We start from the raw sequence: 22,508 nt of genomic DNA on the forward strand, positions 1-22,508 counted from the left end.
TGGACAAAGCTCTCAATCCAGGCAAGTGCTTTCAAGAGCAGTGGAAACAAAGCAATGGACTCAGCACCATTCAGTGAGAAGTACAAGGAGGTATTGATTGCTCTTCATCCACAGACAAGAGAGCACCATTATCTGCCTAGACACTCGGGGTTCAGAAATCAGGGCAAATCACAACCCTGCCTGGAGTGAGATCAGTAGCACTGAGCCTGCCCCGACCTGTCACCCCATCAACTGAACGTTTCCTGGTTGGAAGGCTTGGCCAGTCAGGCTAGCAGGAAAACATCTGACCAGCGCACAGCTCTTGGCACCCACCTGAGCTCCTGGCTCCCGGAGGGGCTAGGCACACTCGGCACGCATTTGATCCAGATCGCCCGAGACACTTGGGTTCTGCCTCCATCCGCACTGGCAAAGAAGGCAGCCGTGAGCAGCACTGGGGACTGCAGAGCCTCTTTCCCGGGCAGGGTGAACTTGGACAACTTATGGAAGTGCCGTGAGCAAGCTTTGGTGGCCAGCTCTTTCAAACCCTAAATCTGGTACTTTTTCTCAGGATGTTGTACCACCGCCAGGCTCAGTGGCACAAGGGTTAAGGTGACACAGATAAATGGTAAACAGACAAGAGCCAGACACTCTCTCCCAGGAGACCAGGCTATTTTGCTCCTTTCAACCCTGGGACATCCAACCGGATGAGCCCTTACTGATTTCTGTACCCCATCCTGTCACTGGGCACATGGAGACAGCGAACCCAAGGCCCAGCAAGGTGGTAGCCTGACATTGATTCTTCAGTGACTGAGTAGCTGGCAGGAAGGCCTGGCAGTGACCAGTCCCAGGTAGAGACGAATGATTAATTACCTGCTCAAGCCAGCAGTGGGTTTTGCTGGAATAGGTGGCTCCTGGTTTCTCTCAGAAGGTCCGTCCTCATCAACCACCTCAACCCTGTGGGCAAGAGGACAAGTGGCACTCATGGTGTCCTCAGCTGCCCTGTAGCTCACTAGCCTATGGAGAATGTGCTTTTAGTGGCATCTGATACACCAGGTTCAATAGTGTACCCCTCCCGCACCCACGTGTCCCTAGAGCCTGGAACTCTGCTCTTACTTAGAAATAGAGTCCGTGGAGATATAATTTAGGTAAAATGAGGTCACATTAGATTAGGGTGGGTCTTAAACCCGATGAACAATGTTCTTTTTTCCCCCAGGGATTGAACCCGGGTGCATTCTCCCTCTGAGCTGCATCCTCAGCCCTATTTCTTATTTTGAAACAGGGTTTCACTAAGTTGCTGAGGCTACCCTCAAACCTGTGATCCTCCTATCTCAGACTCCCAAGTACTGGGATTACAGGATTAAACCCATATGATGTCCTTCTAAGAGAAGGAGAATTTGGACTCATAGAAAAGTCTATGTGAATGTGGAGGCATTCCAGCAAGCACCAGAAGCCCCCAGAAAAAACCAGCCCTGGCAACATGTCAATCTCAGACTTTCAGTTCCCAGAATTGGCAGAGAAGTTACTTTTGGTGTTTTAAGCCACCCAGTTTGTGGTACTTTGTTACAGCAGCCTCAGGAACCTAATACAGTCAGTAAGAACACACCGTTCTCTGTCCTCTGTCTTTTCCTTTGTAATGTCACCATACTCTGCTCACTGTGTTCCAGTCACCCTTTCTGGTCATTCAACACAGTGAGCACAGGGTTGGAATAGCTTTGCACTGGACACTTGGCATGCTAGTTCCTCCTTGTTTTTCAGTTCTCAGCTTGTATATTACCTTATCTTAGGCTACCTTTCCATATAACCAAAGGTTCCTATAATTCAGCTTTCCAGAAGTTTCTTCCCCATCCCACCTCCAATGTATTTATTCTCTCAGAAGGTGCCCTTGTCTTAGTCAGGCATGGTGGTGCACACCTGTAATCGTAGTACTTGTGAGGCCAAGACAGGAGGATCATAGATTCGAGGACAGTCTCAGCAACTTAACAAGACCCTGTTTCAAAAGTAAAAATAAAATAGGGATAGGGGTATAGCTTGAAGATAGAATGCCCCTGGGATAAACCCCCAGTACAAGAAAAAAAAGTAGGTGCCCTGTCTCAACTAATGACACCCCTCCCTCATTCAGCTGGAGTGTCCTGACATCCTCATCATTCTCGGTTTAACCCTGTTCATCTTTTAGGACCCATTTCTGATGTCATGGCCACCTCCTAGGGAATTTATCTTGGTGGCTCTGGTCCTGAGTGAGCACAGAGGGCTCTTACTGAGGTCAGCTGAGGGAGGGAGCAAGGCCATCTCTGAGGGCTTGCCAGTCAGGGGTTCCCAGTGACAAGCCTCTGGACCAGCCTCTCCAGAAAGGAGGTGAAGGAAACAACTCCTTTGTAACTCAGTAGCTCCTTCTGCTTTAAATCCCCAGAGAGCCTTGTAAACAGTCTATCCCCATCTTGGGTAATCCATTGGCACATGGAAGAACTCCCCACAAGGCCATGCTCTCTCAGCCAAGTTCCTGCCTGCATATAAACTGGCTACTAGGGCCACCTGTACCTGCACAGTCATGCAGGTGCTCTACTGGCCTTCAGAAAAAAGCCTGACATCTCTCACAAGTCTGTGTTCAGGGGCAGCAGCCCCACCCCTGCCTCCTCTCTCACTACATCTCTGCCCACAGGAGGCCTTCTTTTGGACCAGCCTTTGAGAGCACTTACCTCTTTGCAATAAATGGGGCCGGTGCCTCCTGGGTAGGACTTCTGGAAAGGGATCAGAAAGTGACACATTGGGAAGAGCCCATAGGCAGGTGACAACTCGACCACTCTACCCCAAAGGGTCCTGGGCCTCTCTTCAGTACTTCACCTGCCCTGATGGAAACATCTAGACCCCTCAATCTTCTTGAAAGTCCATCTGAGAATCTGATATGATTAAGCAAGAAGAGCCCTTGAGGGTATGCTTTCAACCCATCCTTTACCCGACAAAGAAGATAGGTGCCCCAAGGGGAGGAGAACCATCTCAGAGCATGGAGACCAGCTGTGTAGCTCACCCTGTACTCTTCTTGGCTGCTGACAGGACGTAGGAATGCTCCCGGGGGGCTGTTTTCCTCAGCACACTGCTCGCAGCCTCTGACCTGGGGCGACATGGTATAAAGGGCATCTGATGAGTATTAAATTGGACACACTCTGCCAGCCTAGCCTAAAATGTCCTCCAGATTACTCCCTCAGGGAAGTGAGGAGAGAAGCCATTGTAGCATCTGCTACACATACTATACAAAGGAAATGTGGAATCCAAAGGAAGGGTAGGCTCATTGACCAAGCATGCAGTTTGTGCTCAGCCTTGCCCCAGATGTTGACTTTCCCATATTGGCTCACTTATCTTCCTAACCCAGGAAAGTAGGTGCTAATAGTCTGCATGATTTGCAGATGAGGAAACTGAGACTGGAATCTCTAGTATTTCCCCAAATCACACACTTAGCAGGTGCCAGAGCAGTCCCAGAGCTCCCGGCTGGGGATCCATATCACCATGGATTCATCCCTTATGATTGCCAGTGGTCCACAGCCTTCAGCAAGAGGACTTTACTGTGATTCCTGAGCCACAGATGGGTTTTCAGATGTTGTCCCGCAGCTGGGCCGAGTTTGTGGACCAGGGGCATTGAGATTCTGGAGCCCATTTCTGCCTGTCAAGTGTACACAGCCTGCCTGGACTCTGCAACACAGAATGCACACAAAGGAGACTGTGCAGATGCCTTCTCCCTGGGCCCATAACTTTACATATTTTTGCCCAATTTTTTTCAGGACCCTTTCTAATAAACTAATACAAAGTTCTGAAAATCCTACAAACAAGGCTTTTTCCTGGGCCTGCATTGCCTAGGTTCTATCCATAGAATGTTCTCTTTTTTTTGTACGAGGGATTGAACTCAGGGGCATTCTAACTCCAAGCCTTACCTCCAGCAGCCCCCCCCATATATATATATATATATATATATATATATATATATATATATGTATATATATATATATACACACACACACACACACACACACACACACACACACACACACATATATACATACATACAGGGAATTGAACCCAGAGGCATTCTTCCTCTAAGCTACACTCCCAGCCCTATTTTTAATACTTTACTTTAAAACAGGGTTTCACTAAGTTGTGGAGGGCCTCATTAAGTAGCTGAGGTTTGCTGCAAACCTGTGATCCTCGTGTCTCAGCCTCCCAAGGACTGCAATTACAAGTATGTGTCACCACATCTGGCTTATATTTTATTTTGAAACAGGGTCACACTAAGTTGCTGAGTGCCTCAATAAATTGCTAAGGCTGGCCATGAACTTATGATTCTCCTGTCTCAGCCTTCTAAGGACTGGTATTACCAGGGTATGTCTCTGCACCCAGCTAGAAAGCTATTACACAGGCCCCTGAGCTGGTCCAGCACTGAGTGCATGATTTTGAGGGTTACAGAATGAATTCTCACAAACTACCACATATGGTCCAAGTGTTATGCATTTTTCACCCCAACTGCACAATCCTTTCAGCATTCTTTGAAGACTTAGACCCCTGCCCTATCTTGCTCCTGGGAACTTCCACGGGCAGCTCCATTACCTCCGCTTCTGCTCATCTGAGGAGAAGGGTGCCACTTCCTCCTCAGTAACTCCTGATATGGAACTGCGCCTGACATTGTATGGTGCCCTGAAGAAAGGAGAGAGGGTTATGACTCTTTTTCCCCTCTTGTCACAGGCTGCCACTCTCAGCAGCTTGTCTTCCTTGTTTTCAACACTACCAGCAGACAATTGGTGTCACTGCCTCTCCATTGAGAGCAAGCAACCCTCCTATTTCAATCCTACCTGCCCCTTGACACCCACTTCAACCCTCATTCCTTCCTTAGAAAGATATTCCTGCTGCTCCAGGACACTGGATGATTGGGGCAAGGGGCAAGTAATATAAAGATATAAGGCCCCTGGGGACTTTGAGCATAACTCATACCTCTGTCCAGAAATCCCCTCTCTGGGTATGAAGGGTGGGGGTCTAAGAAATAACTCAGATTTGGGCACAAGATGCCTATACCAACAAGTTGCCAGGGCATAGCCCAGACTGAGAGCCTGAGGCCCAGAGGGGTTCAAGGGCAGGCCCAGGAAACACAGCCAAACAGCAGTAGTCCCACAGCCAAGACCCACGATCCTTTCTCCAGACCCATATGTTCTGCTAAAAGTTTCTGGCAGTCCCTACTTTGCCTCAGATCAGATCAGAAGTGCACTGTGCATAGCCATCCAATTTTCTGGGGCTTTGTCATCCCTGGTGGGCTCCAGGCCACAGCTTCAGTAGGCATGGGGCATCAGGCTGATCAGATTAACTCTCTCCAGGCTGTGCTTAGAGGCACATGGCGAGCTACTCTCCATGTGTCCAGTGTCTGGCCTTATCACTTGGAAGAACAAATTAAGCTGGGTCTGAAATATCATACTCACAGTTTCTTGTAATCCTCTGTGGTCATCTTGTAGCCAGAGTTGGAGGGCCGGGAAGAGCCAGTGGTAGCTGCTTTCATCAGACCAGCAGTACTAGAGAGACAAGAAGTTTCCATGTGCCCACCCACAGGACCCATCCTGCTCCCAGATTTGTCTGCATAGCTGAACAGACATGTAATGAGTATCCCAGGTATACCGGGAGCTTTTCCTTTTTGGATTCAACCTGTTCTGCCACAGGTTAACCCTGCCAAGCCCTGGGGGAACAACCCAGTTGGCTCTTGCCTGTATCTTCTTCCCATCTCCCCCCCAGTCCAGTCCCTTTGGCTTTTCCATTCTGATGGAGCCCCAGTTTTCCTGATAACAAGGTGCTTGGATAATATGCTACCTCGGCCTACTGGGAAAAAGAAAGATTGAAGCTCAGTGCCATCAGTATGTGCAGGGAACCAGCTGCTAGGCCAGAGCAACTCTGGGTCCAGCAAATCTCTCCCACTGGCCATTTAGAACAGGTACCCCTACAGACATACCTCTTTGGAGCTCCATTGGTCTTGGGGAAGTGCTGCTGGGGCTGGGATGAGCTGTCTATGGGCTTGGTGAACACCCCCCTGAAAGAGAGCCCAGAAGATGCTAAGAAGTCAAGGGGTGGCACATGTGGCATGGAGATATAGGTGAGGGGTCCTACAGTTACTTACCGGATGATATAGCCAGTGGGAGCTCTAGTGCTTGGAGGCCTGACAAAGGAAAAGAAGATAAGAAGTGAACAAGACCATGATGGCAGGCTCAGGCCTCCCTGAGGCCTCCCTGCTTCATCTTGTCCCAAGCTATGGCAAAGGGAGTTGGTTTGCAGGTATCTCAGTGTAGCATACATAAGGGGGAGCCAGCCCCACACTGTTCCCTTAGCCAAGATGCCTGCTCTGCTCTGCCTGTTTCTCTCACTGCCCCCAGGAAGAGTGCCTGCAGCTGACTCCTCAATGGCCTGGTACAGCATGGCCCTGACTCACAGCCAGTACCCAAGAAGGCATGTTCTATGGCTGTGCATTTACTTCAGAGGTGCACCTGTCAAAGTCCTGTATCTACCTGGGCTGCAAGACTCCAGCTCTTCCAAGAGAAAGCTCTTCTCAGCCCTGCTTGCTGGCAGCCCTCCCATCTTCTGTTCCCAGAGCTCACCTGGCTCAGGGTGCAGGTTCTCTGGTTAGAGCCCCAGGCTTCCCCAACAATCTGGGTCTGAGGCCATAGAAGGTATAGCCTAGGACTCTGACCTGACCCCTACCACAGTCTCCTCCAGGAAGTCTCAGAAGGGCCCAGACCCTGCCAGTCAAAGCCAGTTGGCCCTCCCTTCCCATTCCTATGGGCCCTACTTTCTTTTTTTTCTTTTAAATTTTTTTATTGGTGCATTATATTCAAACATCATATTGGGGTAAAAATCTTGTGTGTACAAACACGTATTCATCGCTGATTTAACCCCTACCCAATTCCCACCCCATTCCCTCCCCATCCCTCCCTCCCTTGCTTGGCTTAGTGATTGACTTTGATATGTTTAAGTACATTGTGTGTTTTAGAAATTTCCTCTTCCCCCCTCCTTTCTCCTCCTTTAGGTTGTCTTGTTTGCTCCTCTATAGGATTTCCTCTTTCAAGAGTTCCTCCTATGACCCATTTCTCCCTAACTCTCACATATTAGGGAAAGCATCTGATTTCTTATTTTTTGTGACTGACTAATCTCACTTAGCATAATGTCCTCCAGTTCCATCCATTTCCCCGAAAATGATGTAATTGAGTTTTTTTTGATGGCTGAGTAAAATTCCATTGTGTACATATCCCACAGTTTTGTAATCCATTCATCTGTTGATGGACATCTTGGCTGGTTCCATAGTTTGGCTATGGTGAATTGTGCAGCTATGAACATAGATACACATGCATTAGTTTGGTAGTTTGGGCCCTACTTTCTTCTGGCTCCTTGGACATCTATACCACAAATCTTTATGGAAGTTTGAGCCCTTATGGCATTTCCAGGGCTTGGTCAGTGGCTGTAAACATTGGGCTCTGGGTGTTGGATTCTTCTGTTTGGCAACAATGGAGGGGGCTCAGAAGAGATAGGGGAATTAAGGGGAGCAGGCACAGAGATGATAGTTCTGGGCTTGGGGGCAGGAGATAAAGGCACTGTCAAAGAGTCTTCCTTATAGCTGGACAGGGAGACTCAGAGCAGACAGTCCCTCTGTCCAGCAATCTCTAGAGAGGCTTAGGGTGCAGTGGGGTTAGGCCTAAGGGTAATGCAAAGTCTAACATTCTTCATCCCCACAGACTCTGTGTTTGACAGGATACAGCCTCCTGGAGGTGGCCATGTTGTAGAAGCACTTGGAGAAAGACTCATTCCAGTCACATACGCATTTCTGATTGAAATACTGTATACTGGGGAGGCTGAGGCCTCTGGCTGGGACCTCTGGAAGGCTTTAGGTAGACTTCAAGGTTGTCCCATTGTGGATCCTGATTCACAGTACCCCAGGATGTGCTTTCCAAAAGCATCCCAAACCAAAGCCCAAGGTGAGAACAGCATCCTCCAAAGTCAGTAAGCCAACCTTACTCACCTCATCAGTCCCAGTTCACAATATATTCTCATATTCATATTCATTAATTCATTTTTTCATTCTCTCTTCCTCCCTTCCTCTCTTCCTCCTTCCCTGTCTCTGTCTCTGTCTGTCTCTCTCTATTACTGGGCATTGACCCCAGAGGTATTCTGCCTCCAAGATACACCCCCAACCCTATTTTATTTTGGGATGTTCCTTTGATTTCTGCTAACCTCACCTTCTACACCTGTCCCAATTCACAATATATTTCATTTTGAAACAGCATCTCACTAAGTTGCTGAGGCTGGCCTAAACCTGTGATCCTCCTGTCTCAGCTTCCCAAGTACTGGGATTACAGGCATGCACCACCACAGCCAGTGACAATTCTCTCTTTTATATCTTTCTCTTTATTTTGGTTGTGACTGTGTCTTTTGCAGGGGTATCAACCCCCTGAGGAGAGGGCCTGTATCTTGGCTGCTGTTACAGCCTCTGTGCCCAACACAGTGCCTAGAAGTTAATAGGCACTGAATCATTAAGCAATGATGGGCTGCTCCACTGGCTCTGTCGCAACCCGAGAAGCCCCAACACTGCACCTGTTGTCAACCACCAGCATTTTGGAGCAAGGACCATACCTGTACTTCACTGTTCCTTTTCAAATTCCCCCGCATGGAGAGGTTGAGGGAAAGGGGTGAGAGCCAGAGGAAGGCTGAGTCCTGTGTGCATGTATGTCTCTATCACTCTGAATTTCATCATGATGTATAATTACAATGCATCAAAAAAAAAAAGCCGGGCATGGTGGCACATGCTTTTAATCCCAATACTTGAAAGGCTGAGACAGGAGGATCATGCAGGTTCGAAGCCAGCCTCGGCTACTTAGTGAGGCTTACAGCAACATAGTGAGACCCTGTTTCCAAATAAAATATTAAAAAATTGGTCTGGGAGTGTAGCCCAGAGGTAAAAAGCCCCTGGGTTCCATGCCCAGTACCAAAATAAATAAATAAATGCCTTAAGCCAGGGGGCAGTAGTGCACAACTGTACTCCCCGTATTTGAGAGGCTAAGACAGTTAGGATAGCAGTTTCAAAGCCAGCCTCAACAATTTAGCAAGGCCCTCAGCAACTCAGAAAGACCCTGTTTCAAAATAAAAAATAAAAAGACTGGGAGTGTAGCTCAGAGGTAAAACACACTCCTGGGTTGAATCCCCAGTACCCCCTACCCCGACACACACACACACACACACACACACACACACACACACACACACTCCAGTTTCACTTAGCTAGCCAGAATTCTAAACTGAGGGGACAGTTGGAACAAAGCTGTCAGCCTCCCCTGGTATACTAATTGCCAAGGGCACTTGGCAATCAGGGCTACCTGTGGGAGTGTCACTGGTAACTCTCCAAACCTTCCCATCCATAGTACCTCAGAGATGTCATCTCATCCCTTGCAGGAGGAGTTAGAATAATAGCCTCCTTTTGTTTGTTTGTTTGTTTGTTTGTTTTTGGTTTTGAGGAACTAAGGATTGAACCCACGGGCATTCTACTTCCAAGCTACACCCCCAGCCCTATTTTTTATTCTTTATTTTGAATCAGGATTTTAGTAAATTGCGGAAGGCCTTACAAAGTGTTTCTGCTGAAGAGATGAGAGAGAGTCTTAAGAGCCTGTCCCCAGCCACATTCTGGACCTCTGCCTCTATCAGAGCAGACAGAGCCTCTGCCCTAGAGTCACATGCAAAGGCTGGCACACAGAGATTTCCTAAAGCAATTTAACTGAGAAGCTCAAGTCTTGATGGCTTCATCCAGATGTCACTTACCACATCTGTATTTGGCCACTGGGCTGCAGGATCTTACCCCATCCCACCACTTCCTCATGCCAACTCCTGAGCCACACTTAAGAAGTCTATCCAGATCTGGGATATGCACTTTGGTTTCACTCTGAGCCTGCCCCTCCATGGCCTGGATGAGCCAGCAATCGGGCCCTGCATGGTGGCACACATGGGGAGGTAGAACTGGGCCTCTTCTCGGCTCCTGGGTGTGAATTCACCTCTAGGAAAGAAGCTCTTTCCCTTGTACCTCTGCCCCTGACACGCCCACTCTTGCTTGCACATAGAGGCCAGCATTCTGCACATATGCTCTTGCATACGCCCCAATACCTGTGTTCCTCGGCAGCAGCATCTCATTCATGCACAGTATTCTTTGGTGCTCCTGGAAGGCAGTGCTAAGTGTATGTGTGTGTGTGTGTGTGTGTGTGTATGTGTGTGTGTGTGTGTGTGTGTGTGTGTGTGTTACTGGGGATTAAATCCAGGGACAGTCTATCACTGAGATATACCCCTAGGCCTTTTTTTTTTTTAAATCAGGGATTTCCTAAGTTGCTGAGGCTGGACATAAACCTGTGATCCTCCAGTCCCAATCAAGTATTGGGATTACGAGCATGTGCCATCATGCCCAGCTAATAATCTCCTTAATATTGACAATTTCTATCCCAGTTGACAGCTAGAGCCATAGAGGCCTAGCAGGGGAGTCAGACAGCCCCATGGCCATGCAGAAAGACCAGTACTCTGGACCTGAGATTCCTAACTCCCTTTCCTGAGAAGGCACAGTGGCAAATGCCATTCTTCTAATGGGTTTCAAATGACTCCCTGCAGGTGTTCTCTGTCCCCTTTCAGCCTGGGGTACCTACCTGTCCCCTATGGACTTCCCACCCCTCCCTGCTGAAGGAGACTACCTGGTCACCATCTCTTACCTGACCTTTGAGACTTCTCCAGCTGATGAAAAGGACGTGGCACGATTCCGACCTGATGGCAGCTCTCTGGGGAAAAAGGGGTCCTGAAAGAGTGGCTCCCAAGCTCCCTGCTACCTGCCACCTTGTGGCCTCCATCCTAGAGGCTGTCTGCAAAGCCCCACCATTCCCGCCTCACCTCCTTCCCCAGCCTACCTCCACAGGTGCTGGGCTTCCACCATGGCACCAGGAGCTTTCCCATCCTGTGACTGTTCAGGTCTGACCCTCAGCTTGTTTGATTTTCTATGCTCCATCCTTCCTGGCTGGCTTGTGGCTTTGTGGTCTGCCTCAGCTCTGAATGGTGGAAGCCCCTCAGCAACCCACCCCACCATATTGCTGCATTCCTTTTGGCCTCCTGGACTTACATGGTGCGACCCTCTGATTCATCCTGTTTGGTAATCCAGCTCTTGTCTCCCTTCAGTGTGGTTCTTACTTTCATCTGCTTGAGGACATTATTGCGCTCCTCCTCGCCTGGTGGCAGAGACTTCCCTGGTGAAGGCAAAGCCAAGCAGCCTCAGAAGGAGACCCCCGGCCCCAGAGTCCTCCTTTTCAGCCCTCCCAGTATGCTGTTCTCTGTTTGTTGCCCAGGAGTACACCTGGAGCCCAGACTCACCTTTGCTACTGCTTCCCAGAGCTGAGATGCTCATGGTGCTTGTTCTGCAGGTCCCTTCTCAGTTGATTCAACTCGTCTCCTGGGACAAAGGCAAATACATGTATCAATTCATGTATCTGTAATAGCTTGGCGGTCGCCATTATGGTTTGTCCCTCAAGGGTTCACATGTTGGAAGCTTGACCCCTAGTGTGGTGATGTTAAGAGGCAATGGGACTTTAGAGGTGAAGCTTAATGGAAGGTATTAAGTCATTAAGTGTGCAGCCCTAGTAAGGGATTGATGTAGTTTACATGAGGGCCTGATTAGTTCCAGCAAGAGGGATTGTTATTAATGAGTGAGACTGGCCCAGCTTTGGTCTCTCTCTGGCTTCCTCTCTTATCACATGAGCCCCTCCTCTCACATTATCTCCTGCAACTGTGGTGCCTTTAATCATGACGTCCTCACCAGAGCCACACTAATGCCAGCACCACATTCTTGAACCTCCAAAACTGTGAACTTAGTATCTTTTCTTTTTAAAATTGTTTTATTGATGCATTGCAATTATGCATCATAGTGAGGTTCAATGTGCTCAAAACATTCATGCATACGGATCTGTGTATTTCCCTCCATATCTCATTCTACTCCCCCTTTCTACTTCCCCACACAAGTTAGTAAGACTGGTCATAATATCTTCACATATTGCCATAGTATTATTTGAACTGTTTCATTCTTCAGTCCTCTTTCCCCCTCCCTCTTACTCCTTCCCCCCTTCAACTACTCTACAGATGTTTCTTTACATTATCTTTCTTTATAAAGTCTTGGGTATTTCATTATAGTAACAAAAATGGACTAATACAATAACTATCTGGTTCCTAACACACCAAGATCACCCAGACTTTCCTTTGAGCATTAGAGGTGGCCAGAGTTGGTGGAATCCTGAATGGAGGACAGCAGCCAAGAACTCACTGGACCGGCAGCTGCCAAATGGCACACCCACCTGTCTGCCTAGGGCTGCTCACCTGGGGAACATGGAGTGAGTGGGCTGCCAGGGACTATTTAAGTCAATTATTGATAAGTGTAGACCACGAACCCTTCTAGAGAGTGTACATGACCAAAAAGGCCCTGGAGAGTGTGGGAAGGGAGCCATCAACAGGACAGCCTCCACAGAGGAATTGGAACACACCTCAAGCAGAACACCCTCAGGGCAAACAGGTGGCCTGGGGGAAGGGTAGGGCTTGGAGGACCAGCTGCTTTAGGATTGAACTATCTTTCTCACCTTACAATAGCTATCTGATGGACCTTGGGCATATCAGCTAATCTCTCTGGGCTGCCTCAGTTTCCTCACTTGTAAAATGGGAGTAGAAAAACTCTACCTTTCAGGATTGTTGTGATAGGAAAGATCATTGGCAGTTGAACAGAAGCCAAGTAGCCATGATTCTCAATCTGTCTCAGCACAAGAATGGTCCAGGGGTACAAAACCCAATTTGGTTCAGGGGTAGGCTCAAGCTCTGGTGAGGACAGCCTGGGGACCCACTGCTAACTAACTCCTAGTGTCCCCAGGAACAAATGAAGATTAAGACCTGGTTGGGGCATCCACACCTGCCTGTGTTCCACTCCTTGGCCAGAGGAGGGTGGGCTGTGGTGATCTGTGAGTGCCTCTAAGTACCACAAGGGCTATTTATCTGGAGGAGGGGTTGGTGTGAAGAGGTCAGCTCTCCAGGCAAGAAGTGACTTACAGCTGTGGGGAGACCAAAGTCCCAGGTTGCTGGTCTGGTTGCTTTTTTGAGTGGCCAGGCTCATTTCTTGAGCCTCAGGAGAGGAGTTGGGGGTCTCAGGCATGTGGGTATGACAACAATCATGGCCCTGCCTAGATTGGCACAGTCTCGAGGCACAGCAGCCTGCTTCTACCAGGGTTGCCACCCTCTGGGCCCCTTTGGGGCTAGGCTCTGACCAGCTCAGCACTGCTACCAGCTGGCAAGGCCCAGACATGTTTCTGTGGAAGTCAGGGGCACACACAAAAAGAGGCAGGGCAGAGGGCCAAGAGCAAACCAAATCCACCACGTCAGCAAGAGCTGGCTCTCCCATAAACTACAACTCAGGCAGCTCAAGCCTGTTGCATGCCAGGAATGGCACCTCATCATGACAAATGGGAGCCCCATGGGCCCAGTCCCTGCACCGTGGCTGCCACGTCAGAGCTCTACTGAGTACAGCTCATTCTATAGGTGATCCTATGACTGCATAACTCAACTTTCCCATCCTGGAAGCCTGTGCAGTAGCTCTAAAGGCTTGAACACACAGATAGATTGGGTGCTTGTGGGCAGGTCCATGCGGCTCCAGATATTCGTCTTCTATCTTCTGGTGCAACTGACTGTGAGACCATGGGAGTGTCCCTAATCTCCTATGGGCCTCAGCTCCTCACCTGCAAGTGAGGCAAAGGTCATCCCAGGTTCAATACCAGGCCCAGGAACTCATCAGTTTCCCCTTGATAGACCTAATAGCAATGTTGCCTAGAAGTTTCCTGACAATTCAGAACTGAATAAGCAATGCTTTTTGTGTAATACCGTGGACTGAATCTAGGGGCATTCTCCACACCCAATCCTTTTAGTTTTTTAGGTTGGAACAGGGTCTAAGTTGCTGGGGGTCTCACTGAGCTTCTGAAGCTGGCTTCAAACCTGTGATCTTCCTGTCTCAGCCTCCCAAGTACTGGGATTATAGACTGATGCTTCTCTATCACTCCTTCCCCTGAGGCCTGGCTGCATCTCGGAAGTCAAATTTCCTTCCTTTTCTCTCCTCCTCCTCCTCCTCCTCCTCCTCCTCCTCCTCCTCCTCCTCCTCCTCCTCCTCCTCTTCATTCTCCTTCTCCTTTTTTTAGAGGACAATAAATCTGAAAGCATCTGAAAGATCACTGCCCAAGTAGACTGAAGATCAGAGCAGCTCTTTCGAACAAGAAGTCTTTAAAATGAGAGTTACCTCAATCTCTGGCCTCCTTTATCACCTTCTGGCTTCCTGTATCCCTCTCTGCTTTCTTGACTCACTCCTTCGCTTCCAGCCCACCCCAATAAAAATTAAACTAAATTAAAAAATAGTAAGTCTCAGCCTAAAACATTGACAAATGGGGTTTGCTCCATGTCCTGATCTGAAAGTTGTCTTATACTTCTACTTCACTGCCCCCTGCTTTCCTCAGCCTTGGTTCAGGCTAGGATCACGTATGACTTACTCCTTGGTCCTCCTGCCTTCATCTGCGCCTTCTTCCAGAAACAGTGGTGCATAATTCTGCTTGGCCACATTGGCCCTCATTTCTCACCTCCTGATGGTCCTCTATTGTTTCTAAGACTGAAGGCAAACTCAGCAGTCCTCTGACCCAGGCTGATTTCTCACTAGTTTCCCTCAGAGTCCCTGGATGGTGTCCCTACCAAGAAAATATCTGTGCCTTTGCTTATGCTAGTTCCCTGACCTGGAGGCCCTCCCAGCTCCTCCTGCTTCTCCCTCAGGACCCAGCCAGTGTAGCCATCCCTGCTCCTTAGAACTACTGACCCAGGTCTTTCCGGATAAGGCCTGCTTCTCCAGCAGCCTCATGACGGATAGTGCCCAGACACTCCTCACAGGTGCTGGGGAATGACAGTTTGCACTGATCCTCCTCCAACCCAGGTCTCCTTTCATACTGCCATTCCTCCCCCATGCATGGACCCTTCACAGAAAGCAGGAAGAATGGCACCTGCGAAATCTCTTGCTGTATCTGTGAGAAGCTCTGGAGGATAGGAGGTTCTCTACTCAGAAGGAGGTTCCCTAGGCCGCACATATGTGGTATTGATAAGAAGATAACCTGGATGTCTTTTGGAAGGATCAGTCTTTGTATATATCAAAAGCCTTGACGGAAATCCTATTGATCTAGCAGTTCACCCTGCAGTAATCAAGCCCAGTGAAAAAATTGCACAAGTTGAACAAAGATGTACACAAGGGGGGGTTCATTCCAGTGTTGAGTATAATGGTGAAAATTTGGCAATAATATAATAGCCCAACAGTCATATTTAAATATATGCTCTGTCCAATCAAGCAAAAACTATGCAGGGATTACAATTGTTGTATATTTCACATGCCTTCATAACTGCTTAGCCCTAAATATATGTAGATTCTACATCTATACATTCAACCAACTTCAGATCAGAAATATTAAAAAATTGCATCTGTACTAAACATGTACAGATTTTTTTTCTTGCCATTATTTCTTAAACAATAAAGTATAATAACCAAATAGCAATGCCATTGTATCATAAGAAATCTAAAGGTGATTTAAAGTATATGGGGAAGACATGCACAGAATACACAAATGTTACAGTTTTTTATTAGGGACTTGAGCAGCAGACTTTGATGCAGGAAAATGTGGCAGCTGATCAGAGAAAAAGGTCACAGCAGTAGCAGTAGTAGTAGTAGCAGCAGCAGAGACACTCCTGCAAGGGGCATGCTAGGCAGATGGGGAGGACAAGAATGAGCATGAGGATCAATGAAGGCTCCTGTTCCTGCATGGGGAAGATAGAACCATTGGCAAGGTTGGGAGGATCCACCAAACACACACACACACACACACACACACACGCACGCACGCACGCACGCACGCACGCACGCGCGCATGCACAGACGGCTTGGGTCGGGCTCCCAAGCCCATGATAGTCAGCATGAGAAATCTGCACAGAGAACAAACTACTCAAGGAGATAAGAACAACTCCCTGCTCCCAAGGCTTACATCCGGGGAGTCTAAAGAGTGTGGCATCTGGGCTGATTATTGTTCACCTACGGGCATATGTGCTCCAATATGATCTCAGGATACCTACTTCTGCTTTAATATGAATGGAGGAGGGAGGGAGAAAGATGCACAGGCCCAGTAGCTGGTGCCCCAGAACCTGCTCTCCTAGCTCTCTTAGTACAGCCATTAGCAGAAGTGCATTCAGGATGCCATGGGAGAAGCCTCCAGCCTCTGCCTTTGGATCTCCCCATTCTCCTCTGGAGCCACACCCACTTTTAAACCAGGATGCAAGAAAACTCCTGCACAAGGACACTTGTCTGGGTTCTATCTTTAGATGGTGATTTGGGAAGTGCTAATAAGGCTGGTCCCCACCATGAAGTGCATTCCCTGAGCAAAGTGAGCACCCTGCATGCACAGTCTAGGAATCAAGACATTGAAGCCTGGTAGTTCATCTGCAACCCCTGGGCAGTAAGTCTATCTTCATCTCTACTTTACCATGACCCAGGGAGCGCTAGCAGTTGGCCCTGGGGCATACTCCCAGGGATCTGAGCCTTGGCTGACATAAGAGCCCTACTAACCTCATACCACCAAACACTGAATGTTCCTCAGGATAAAGGTTTGTGATACAGGTGGCTGAGGCACACCCATTGCTGGCCACCTCTACTGCTTTTGCTAACACCTCAGGCCCTTGGTCTTGACAGCCAATTCTCCCCTACTGGAGGGAAAGAGGGAACTCTTTAGGCTGGCCTGCAAGCATGTGATCCCAGAACCCCATTGGGGAAGAATGGCCCCCAACCCCCCCCCCCATCTACACTTTCCTTCTGAGTCAAACATGCCAAGCTCTCTGCTGTATCTCAGGGTTTGTGCCTGAGATCCAAGATTCAGAAAAAGTTCAAGAGAAATAGAAACTGCTGTAATAAGCCCTGGACCTTATTACTCACCCCATGAAGGAAGAAAGCAAATGTTCCATATCTTGCTGCCTACTTAGGCCTTCCTTCCAGTCTTCCTCTTCTTCTGGAACTTGGGCCACCCTGGCTTGCCTCCCCTGACATCCCAAGAGATATGAGAGAGGCAGCCTAGCATGAGGACAAACACTGTCCGCCCTTTCTGGAACTTACCTCACACAACTGTGATGTCCCACTCTTTGAGCCTAGGCCTCCACATATGCAAGGTGGTGCAGAGCTGGGAAGCCTGTGGACCCTCCCACTGGGCTTCTTTCTGGCAGGACACCCCCAAGGTAGAACATGTGCCCTGCTCTGGAATTTTCCATCCCATAGCATGGGTTTCTTGATGCTGACAGGTGTCTTCACTTCCCAAATGACCCACATAGGCACATTTCTTGTCAGGTTAGCATTCTATGGATCTTTTCAGTATCACAGAATCCAGACTGGGAAAAGACTTCCGGTTCCTTGGGAAGTGCCATATCACTGCTTAGGGCCTGGTCGGGGCCACCAAAGGAACAGTTACCTTATTGACACCTTCCATATCAGCTGTCCCTCATGTTGCACCCCTGGAGCTCTACTAGGTGCTATACAGTACCCTTCCTGTGCCAACCTCCTCTGAAAACCTCTACACTGTTGCCTCTTGAGGCAGGTAGGTAAAGAGGTGTCAAAGACAGCTATCAGGACTTTCTCTGGCAGGGCTGGGTGGGGGAGATGGAGACAAGCCCTCCTGGATTCAGATGCCTTAGAATGCCAACAGGTATACTTCCTGTCCACCTTCCTCCCTGCTGCTGTGGCTTCTCAAGGCTGCCCAGCCATCTCCTAAGGAAGGCACCCTCGCCCTGATTGGCTAGATAGAAATGAGAGGCTAATGAGGAGGCTACAAGGGACCTGTTATCCTAACTATAGCAAGCCTCCTGCCCCCAGGGGCCATCAGAGTGGAGTCAGAGTGACAACTGAAGCACACAGATTATGGTATGTCAGAGGTAGCTGGGGGTGTCAGCAGACAGTGACACAAATACTTGGCTGGTGTACAAGGAGACAGAGGCAGGAGAGGACACCCTGTTGCCTCACAAGGATGTGCTCTGCCTCCAAAACTAACTCAGAGAAAGTTTTGTAGAATCCCCTTGCTACTTGATTCCCCACAGAGGACACCTCTCAGAGGAGCTTTCAAGTCCCACAGTTACCTAGCCTAGGAATGGAGCCCAGTCCTACTCTTGGTCACATAGCACTAAAATGAAAGGGAGAAGAAATCACAGGAGAGAAGATAGGTATGTATCGGGAGAGAAAGTGGCGTGACTGAGGGACCAGCCTCTCCCTGCTTGAAACTGGGCAGGACCCTGGGGATATGGGCATAGATATGCCTTGGTGGCCCTCTCGCCTTGAGTGTCACACCACCCTGGGGCCCTTATTGAGGTTTTTATGCTGCCCCGCCGTCCACCCATCAGGATGAAAAGCTTCTTCCTTCCTGGGCTCCACCTGCCATAGCTGGGACAGACTGGCCTCTTGCTGAGAACTGGAGTGAGCACTGGGTGGGGGCTCAGTTTGCCTAATGGCAATTGGTTCTTGATCCTGCCAGGCCCACCCCAGTTCCCGCTCCCACAACACCCACCCCACCTCCAGTATGGGCTCTTTGTGGCAAGGGCTTGGGTGAGAGGAGAGATGGTAGGAGAGAAGAGAGGTAGCACAGTATGGTTCCTGGATTGTTCCAAGGATGGTGCTGGGTGCCAGGCAGGAGCTTTCTAGGTAAACCAGGAGGGAGGAAGAACAAAACAGGTTTAGCACTGAGTACAGTGGTGCATACCTGTAATCCCAATACTTGGGAGGCTGAGGCAAGAGGATAACAGGTTCACGGCCAGAACCAGCAACGTAGGGAGGCCCTGATTTCAAAAAGGGTTGGGGGTATATCTCAGTGATAGACTGTCCCTGGATTTAATCCCCAGTAATACACACACACACACACACACACACACACACACACACACACACTTAGCACTGCCTTCCAGGAGCACCAAAGAGTACTGTGCATGAATGAGATGCTGCTGCCGAGGGACACAGGTATTGGGGCGTATGCAAGAGCATATGTGCAGGATGCTGGCCTCTATGTGCAAGCAAGAGTGGGCGTGTCAGGGGCAGAGGTACAAGGGAAAGAGCTTCTTTCCTAGAGGTGAATTCACACCCAGGAGCCGAGAAGAGGCCCAGTTCTACCTCCCCATGTGTGCCACCATGCAGGGCCCGATTGCTGGCTCATCCAGGCCATGGAGGGGCAGGCTCAGAGTGAAACCAAAGTGCATATCCCAGATCTGGATAGACTTCTTAAGTGTGGCTCAGGAGTTGGCATGAGGAAGTGGTGGGATGGGGTAAGATCCTGCAGCCCAGTGGCCAAATACAGATGTGGTAAGTGACATCTGGATGAAGCCATCAAGACTTGAGCTTCTCAGTTAAATTGCTTTAGGAAAGCTCTGTGTGCCAGCCTTTGCATGTGGCTCTAGGGCAGAGGTTCTGTCTGCTCTGATTGAGGCAGAGGTCCAGAATGTGGCTGGGGACAGGCTCTTAAGACTCTCTCTCATCTCTTCAGCAGAAGCACACGTGCTACTATCTGGTCCAGAGGGTTGCAGCTGCTTTGGGTGGGTTGGGTCAAAGGCCCAGTTTAACAGCAAGAACTTGGGCTGTAGTGTAGACTCCCCCTGGAGGCCATAGTGGTAAGTCAAGGAGAGTTGGCACCATCTACTAGCTGGGCTGGGAAAGGCACTGGTGGTCTGAGTACAGATCTTGGCCTGGAGCTTGAAGGGGCTGGTGTATGCTGAAAGTCAGGGAACAATGACCATATCCCACCCGCAGGCCCTAATGTGTTTTTTTTTTCCCTCAAGGCACATACTTAACCACTAAGTTTGAATCCAGGGTGACCTAAGCCATCCTGATTTTCTGGGCCAAAAGGACTGGAATGATGAAATGTCCCATTTTATGAAGCAGCTTCCTGAGGCCAGGTGCTGTGAATTGGGGCACTCTGATTCCCAGTCTCCTGCACTGGAGGCTTGGTAACAGTTGGCATACAGGTTGCTTTTCCCCCAGAAGCAGATATAAGCACCGCTGTTACTGCTGCTGGGCAGTGGGGGTTGGGAAACAGGTGACTACTGATATCCAGAGGGTCTTCAGATCAGTTCTGAATGAAAGGGCCCTTCAAAGGTGATTTAGAGACCTTGGATGTGGTTGGGCCCAACAGAGCAGTGGCCAAGCAGCTGGATCATGTCTGAGCTCCCTAGTCTGTTTCTCAGTACACAGTTTCCAGGAGCTGCAGGCTGGACCCCTCTCACTGGAGGACACAACCTGCTCAGGATGCTCCAGTCCCCAGGGCTCCAGCCCAGAGGCCAAGGAGGCAGCGGCAGAAAGGAGGCACACCAAGTGGAAAAAAGAGCTGGAAAAGACTTAAGTTGCAGAGGGAAAAAATGTAATATGGAAAAAGAATGCATGGGGGGTGGTATTTATAAATGTGCTTTACAGGTAAATGACTTCTGCATGAAAGTTTGGAATTTCACCTCCCCCTATCCCACTCTCAACACCCCAGAATCTAGACTTCTCGGCGTCTGTGCTGGAAGGACCCCGAGAGGCAGATGTCTGAGGCAAGTTAGCTCCTTTTAAGGTGGTGGGGAGTTCCAAGGCTGCCTCTAGCCATTCCTGGGGCCCTGGGCTTCCTCCTGGCTCTCCAGCACCCAATTTTGGCTCTCAGAGATCTATATACAAGCAGCTGCTCAGGGAGATTGGACCATTTCAGAGGTTGCTTGTCCCCAAGGGCCAGTGAGGGCTGCTGGGCAGAGCTCTCTGAAGTGTCTCTCTGGAGGCATCTGGGTGAGGCCAGTGTGCTAGAGACAGCAGGGCCCATGAGTTTTTTTTTCACTCCAAACAAGATCACTGGCCCAAGACCCCAACATGAACTATTTCCATTGCTACTAAGACTTACCTTTCCAGCTGTACCATGAGAAAGGGCCCCAAGGAATTCAGGGGCCCTCCTGAAGTATCCTGGCTGTCTCTGCTCCTACACTCCACAGTTGTCTCTGCAACTTAGAAACTAAGGTCTCAAGCTAATCCTAGTCATGCAGTCAAGGATGCCAGTGGGATCAAAAGGGGCTCTGGAATCAAGGAGCCCCACCAGGCCAACTCACTATCTCTCCTTACCCACAGAAACTGCCCATATTCTTACTGCTGCCACCTGCTCAGTTTTTGCCAGAGAAAGCTAGTGACAAGAAGTCACCCTACTCACTCCTAACATTGGCCAAAGCTAACTGCTTTGTCCTAGTTATAGGTGATCACTAGTGAGGATCAAAAGAAAAAGAACTCCTCAACCAGCTCTCCTGCCTCCAAACAAAACCACTCCCTGCCACCTCTTCCCTCCTAGACCCTCAGCCTCCCTCTTGTTTCCTGCCCAGCCCAGACTCAGGGGCCCTTGAGCTACACAGTTCCCTCTATCACAGCCCCTGCTTGGGGATAAAAATATGGAAGCCCAGAGAGGAGAAATTATTTATCAAAGGTCACATTTTCCCTTGTGTGACAAACATTTGCAGAAAGTGACTGGCTAGGCCGGGTGCTGGGGAGACAAGCAGGAGCCAGAGGAGGGAAGATCAGCCCTGTGGGCCCTGCCTTTCCCTAGGACGTGCCCTTGGCTCTGGTCCTAAACTATGAAAGAATGAGTAGGAGCTCACACAGGCAGAAGTGGTGAATTAAGTCCTGTGTTTTGGTTTTTGTTGTGGTTCTTTTTTTTTTTTTCCAGTCTCAACCAGGCAGTGCCTGATGTAAGCATTTTTAGCTGGGATCCCCATTCCTGTCATTGTGCTCTCTCCATGGCAACCCTCTGCCACATCAAGCTCTCTGGGAAACAGTTCTAATCATCAGAAAGTGGTGTGCTCGGCCAACGATCACAGCGGCCACACCAAGGGGCCTGGGCCCAGAGCCCGAGTTGTGCCCACAGATGGAGCCCAGGCCAGGGACCACCAGCAGCCACCACAAGAGCTCCACATCCATCCTAGGCCACCAGCGGTGGCCCCCAAGGCAGCTCTATGGAAAGAGGAGTGGCTCAGCAGACGTTAATAAGCCAGTGTCCACCTCCTGTTCCAGGCGGGACCTTCCATGGTCCTCATAGAAAATGCCTGGACTGTGTTTCTGAAAGTGGATTCCCCCAGAGACATTTGCTTAAACTGCAAATTCCTTCTTTCCTCCCACCTACAAGTCTGAGTCTGCATATCAGCCTAGAGAATGACATCCATAGGCCTCTTGTCTTTTCATTTTCCAGTCTCTTCTCCACCCAGACCCTCTCCTGCTTCCCTGTTCGCACCCTCTCAGTTCAGGTCATTCCCGTGCCTCAGCACCCAACAGGGAAAGTGAGCAGAAAACTCCTGTCAAATGCTTCGATGTGTATTTGGTGAAAGAACTCAAGGCACCAGGGATCTGTTCCTAACCCTCAACTGGAACTTGATGGAGTCCC

At 49.3% G+C, this 22,508-nt stretch overlaps 1 protein-coding gene across 1 annotated transcript in view; it reads right to left on the reverse strand.

Moving 5' to 3' along the window:
• Nucleotides 1-11,407, reverse strand: part of ZNF185 (zinc finger protein 185 with LIM domain) — a gene marked incomplete at both ends in the record, with an annotated part of 51,612 nt that extends 40,205 nt beyond the window's left edge. Inside the window, 11 exons of the mRNA XM_080718912.1 lie at nt 313-402; nt 850-933; nt 2,673-2,714; nt 3,002-3,085; nt 4,570-4,656; nt 5,430-5,519; nt 5,951-6,028; nt 6,116-6,154; nt 10,725-10,790; nt 11,126-11,249; nt 11,374-11,407. Coding sequence (XP_080575038.1) covers nt 313-402; nt 850-933; nt 2,673-2,714; nt 3,002-3,085; nt 4,570-4,656; nt 5,430-5,519; nt 5,951-6,028; nt 6,116-6,154; nt 10,725-10,790; nt 11,126-11,249; nt 11,374-11,407 — 818 coding nt within the window. The remainder of the gene's footprint in view (nt 1-312; nt 403-849; nt 934-2,672; nt 2,715-3,001; nt 3,086-4,569; nt 4,657-5,429; nt 5,520-5,950; nt 6,029-6,115; nt 6,155-10,724; nt 10,791-11,125; nt 11,250-11,373) is intronic.
• Nucleotides 11,408-22,508: the final 11,101 nt, after the last annotated feature.

Source organism: Muscardinus avellanarius (genome assembly GCF_963383645.1).
Source record: "Muscardinus avellanarius genome assembly, chromosome: X".
NCBI lineage: Eukaryota > Metazoa > Chordata > Mammalia > Rodentia > Gliridae > Muscardinus > Muscardinus avellanarius.